The 5,201-nt window shown below is 38.0% G+C and overlaps 1 protein-coding gene across 1 annotated transcript; it reads right to left on the bottom strand.

Annotated features, from left to right (window-relative positions):
- Positions 1-378: 378 nt before the first annotated feature.
- Positions 379-4,763, bottom strand: LOC120067364 (ATP synthase subunit beta, mitochondrial-like). The gene is made up of 9 exons (XM_039018940.1): positions 4,231-4,763; positions 3,589-3,664; positions 3,419-3,507; positions 3,186-3,303; positions 2,998-3,101; positions 2,700-2,858; positions 2,369-2,593; positions 1,965-2,276; positions 379-806 (listed from the first exon to the last, which is right to left on the bottom strand). The coding sequence occupies exons 1-9, from the start codon at positions 4,711-4,713 to the stop codon at positions 693-695; spliced, it is 1,680 nt and encodes a 559-aa protein (XP_038874868.1). The 5' UTR covers positions 4,714-4,763; the 3' UTR covers positions 379-692.
- Positions 4,764-5,201: the final 438 nt, after the last annotated feature.

Below are 5,201 nucleotides of genomic sequence, written 5' to 3'. Positions count from 1 at the left end.
CTCCTAATATAATGTATTTTATGGACAAAGGGAGGAAACTTTCAGGTCAAGACATTTCTACCAATTCATATGTGATGCGTTACCCCAATTGAGCCAATATAAAAAGTTTTTTGGTTGAGATTTTCATTCAAACTTCCAGGACTGATAGTCTCAATAGTAAATTTTGTCAGCTCAGATTCAAAACCCTAAGAATTCCAAGCTCATGTAGTAAGCAACCAACAAATGTCTTCCAATGAACATTGGAAATTCCCATTGCTCCCTTTCCAGCAACATTTTCAAACACAGAAGAATGTTATGAGCATTGGCAATGACAAGAATATCTTTTCTGTGGCTTCTCCCTGCTTCCAACAGCATTGTGGGAATGAGTAATGAACATAATAACTTCTAAACTGCATCCAACGTTTTGGAATTGATTGGGAAAAGAAAGTATACAAAAGTTCTGAATCCATTTTCCCCCTTATTCAAAGAACAACAAAAAAAAGGGGCAGGCCAGTCAGTTAAATTTCTCTTCAACACACTAAAATGGCAAGGGGAAGATCTTGGTACAAGACATCTCCAAAAAAATATATATAAATGAAAATCTTGTTGACAGACAACATTTGCCAACATCGCCTAAATTATTGATCTTCACAATTACAAGGAGAAAAATGGGGAGTTGTGAAATAGGACGACGTCAATGATGATAATGATAATTAGGCAGCAGATTCCTTGGCAATCTTCTCGGCCTTGGCAATCACCTCTTCAATGCCTCCAACCATGTAGAATGATTGTTCGGGAAGGTCGTCATACTTTCCATCCAAAACTCCCTGTGTCAAGCAAGAGGGGTAGAAAAGAACACTCGTTAATAAAGAAATTTACATGCATTTTACAACATTTCAGACGGGGGATTTGAATTTCAGGATTTTTTTAATCCAAAACATCCTTACATTATTACATTCACAAAAACAAACCTACAAAATATGCAATAATCTCACATTCGGATTCACAAAAATATGCAATAACCTCACGTTTGGATTTACAACTTTTGCAGACTTGTAGAGCAAAGGTGCAAATTAAAAAAAAACAAAAAAAAACAAGAATCGTTGCACAAAATCCCAGAGAAGAAGGCAAACATACCTACCCTACAATGACCATAAAGGCTATAGGATGTTCGATTCACGATTTTGGAAAGGCAACAATATCAAATGAATTGAAAATTTGGAATTGTATAGCAGTTCTAGACCATGGGTTGAAGATTTTGGACATATGTAGCTCATGCGTTTAAAATTTTTTAAAAAGTATGTACCGTAGGTTTGGTACATGAGTTTGTTTTTGAAGTACCAAAAACATGGGGAATGGGGATTCGGTCAATCACCATTGAACTACATGCCAATAACCTTTGAGGTCTCGTGTACATGAGTTGGTTACTCAAAAAATGGGCTGATTTATGTAGCTTTTTTAGATTTATGTAACTTAGCAAACACATAATCTGGTTGACAAGCCCATACAAGCAACCATAACCTAAATCCCCTCATTCTAGCTATAAGACAGAAAAATATCTCCACAATAAGTAGTTGGAAAATTTCTCTAAAACCTGATATCAATTAAATCCAGAATTAAGTCCACACATAAGACAACTGTTCAAGTTTCCTTCATAAGCGTACAACTCAGTCATCTGTATCTATTTAAAGAGGACCATAAATTAAGTAGAGAGTGAATCAAGACATGGATCCGAATGAAAGTAGCAAGCTTAAAAATCAAGAAATAAATGAAACCAGAAATTACTCCCTAAAGATTAAAATTTTCATTTTAGAAAAGAACTGAGCAACTGAGCTCCCCCTAGAAAATTAGAGAAAAAGGCAAGGATTGAAAACTTTACACTAGGAGTAGCCAGAAATCAAAGACCCAAGAATTTACAAGTCAAACAAGGAAATTGAGAAATCAGATATGCATGAGAGAGGTAATACAAAGAAACAGGACGGTACCTGGAAACTGTTGATACTTTCTTTCAGCTCCACATATTTGCCAGGTGCCCCAGTAAATACTTCAGCGACATGGAAAGGCTGGCTCAAGAACCGTTGGATTTTACGAGCACGAGCAACAGTTAACTTATCATCTTCACTGAGCTCGTCCATTCCCAGAATGGCAATAATATCTTGCAAATTTTTGTAGTTCTGGAGAACCTTCTGTACTCCACGAGCAGTATTATAGTGATCCTCTCCCAAAATATGAGGAGAGAGCATACGAGATGTAGAATCGAGAGGATCCACAGCAGGATAAATACCAAGCTCCGAAATCTATACAAAGAACGGTAATAGTAATATAATTGGAAAATCAGCTATGAAACTCGAAAAATCTTTATCATACACAAGAATCTTTAAATTCCTACCTGACGGGACAACACAGTTGTAGCATCCAAGTGAGCAAAGGTGGTAGCAGGGGCAGGATCAGTCAAATCATCAGCAGGCACATAGATAGCTTGTACAGAAGTAATAGATCCTTTCTTAGTGGTGGTAATACGTTCTTGAAGGCCTCCCAGATCAGTAGCCAAGGTTGGTTGGTAACCGACAGCAGATGGAATACGTCCAAGCAGTGCAGACACCTCTGAGTTAGCCTGCAAGATGGTGAAAGTGTGATGATGACATGTTCTCATCCTAAGAATCAGTCAAATGCAAATTAATAGACATTTTCTGGTAGATAACGTGTTCTAGCAAATTTACCTGGGTAAAGCGGAAAATGTTGTCAATGAAGAGAAGCACATCCTGTCCTTCAGCATCACGGAAGTGTTCGGCCACAGTTAGTCCAGTAAGACCAACACGAGCACGTGCACCAGGGGGCTCATTCATTTGACCATACACAAGAGCACATTTGCTATCAGCCTAGTTAAACAGAAGAAATGTATCAAGTATCAATACAGCTTCAACCAAAATAATAATTTAAGTGTAACACAATGTAAAAGCCGTGAGTCATAAGATGCAACAAACAAAAAAAAATTGCAGTGGAATGTCCCCCCATTACCTGTTTATCACCAAGCTTAATGACACCACTCTCAATCATTTCTCTGTACAAATCATTACCCTCTCGAGTGCGTTCTCCAACACCAGCAAACACTGAGAAACCACCTGTTAAAATAGAGAATGTGACATTAGATACAACACCAAGGACACATCAACTAATGCCTGCACATCGTTTTAACAAAAACAAACCATGAGCTTTCGCAACATTGTTGATAAGTTCCATGATAAGCACAGTTTTTCCCACACCAGCACCACCAAAGAGCCCAATCTTTCCTCCTCTTTGATATGGAGCAAGAAGGTCAACGACCTGTGAAACATGGCAACATTAATAAATTAGAACTCAGTTCCACCAAATAATCTAGTTCTGAGTCCAAACGGAACAAGAAAAGATAACAAGAATGTACTCCATCCAGACAACTTACCTTAATACCAGTTACAAGAATTTGCTGCTCAGTTGCTTGCTCAACAAAGGCTGGGGCTTCTCTGTGAATAGGCAAATAGTGATCGGTCTCTGTTCAAACAGATTAACACCATCAGATTATATATGATGTTATATCAAAACATTGACAAGATAGTATAACTAGATTCTTACTAAGGTCGCCTTTCTCATCAATAGGCTCTCCAATGACATTTATAATACGTCCAAGAGTAGCTCTACCAACTGGAACCTGCAATGACGAGAAGATTAGATTGGGACGCACTATCTTAAGAATATTATTTGATCCACATAAAGATGAAAACCAATTTATGTCCGTTTGATAAACACTTTGAGATAAAAATCAATTTTCCACCATCATTCACGTGAAAATGCACAAATTGAGATACATAACAGCGGGGAAATTTCTAGCGTTGCACACACTAAAATAGTAACAGTATAACATAGAGAGGTCTACAATTACCGACACCCTTTCGGGTTCATCCTATAGTATAGGCGAGTAATAAATTTTTCAGTGTTTAAGTTCAAGCGGGCGAAACTGAACTAATATTTTGCAAAATTTATTTGATGTTGACAATAAAAAGACAATAATACAATACGAAAGAGCATAGCGTTTGGGGAGCGTGAAGATCTACAAATTGTTAGCCACATCCATTTCAACATCCCATGTAAACACAACTTCGATTTCAACCAATCCAGACAAATAGAAAGAAGATGAAAATAAACAACAAGAATCGACAAAATCAACCCAAATCTCATCAAATCAGTACCATTACCACAGTCAAAATCATATCTTACAGTGATAGGAGAACCAGTGTTGAGCACTTTCTGCCCTCGAACGAGCCCTTCCGTACCATCCATAGCAATAGTCCTGACCATATTCTCTCCCAAATGCTGCGCCACCTCCAGCACCAAACGGATCGAGTGATCAAGCACCTCAAGCGCCGTAAGAATTGGAGGCAACCCTTCATCGAATCTGACATCGACGACGGCTCCAATCACTTGACAAACCTGGCCGATCGCGCCGGCGCCAGTGAACTCGTCAGTGATCTTGCCGCTCTTTCCCGCGTCCGGCTTAGCGGATGGTGGTGGGGACGGTGGTGAAGCAGCGGCGGCGGAGGTGGCGTACTGAGCCACACGGTTGAGGAGGTAGCCATAAGGGGAAGCGCGAGAAGTGTTAGACAATGGAATCCTGGGGTTGGGGGATGAGATCGGAGATCTGGAAGAAGACCGCCGTGCCGACGATCGAAGAAGAGAAGATAAGAGTCTGCGTGAAGCCATCGCTCGCTAGGGCTTCAGAAGCTCAGCATAGGGTTCGATAATGAGAGTGGAACGCCACTATATGCACACCTACAGTACTCCAAATTGGATATTCCTTTTTTTTACCTTTTTTTTTTTCCTTTACTTTTTACCTTTTTTTTATAAAAAAAAAAAACGCTATGGTAAAATCAGATCAATTACAAAAACAGTGAAAAAAAAATAATTACAAATTTAGCAATAATTTATTGAAATTTACAAACCTAATAACAATTTGGGAGATTTTCGAAAATAGAAAATTAAGAAAAATATTAACACAAATACTAAAATTTAATTATAGTTGTGATTATCATATATAGACGTATTACTGATTGATGCTAATAGAAGTCTGTCATTGATACTATCATTGATAGAGGTTAATAAAGGTCTATTAATGCCTATAAATATTTTTTTGTCAATTCTGTAAATAGTTTGATATTTTTCCTATTTATGAAAATTTTTCAAAAAATTAT

This window comes from Benincasa hispida, chromosome 12, assembly GCF_009727055.1.
Source record: "Benincasa hispida cultivar B227 chromosome 12, ASM972705v1, whole genome shotgun sequence".
Taxonomy (NCBI): Eukaryota; Viridiplantae; Streptophyta; class Magnoliopsida; order Cucurbitales; family Cucurbitaceae; genus Benincasa; species Benincasa hispida.
Note: the sequence above shows the minus strand (reverse complement) of the source record. Positions and strands in the feature narration are given on the sequence as shown.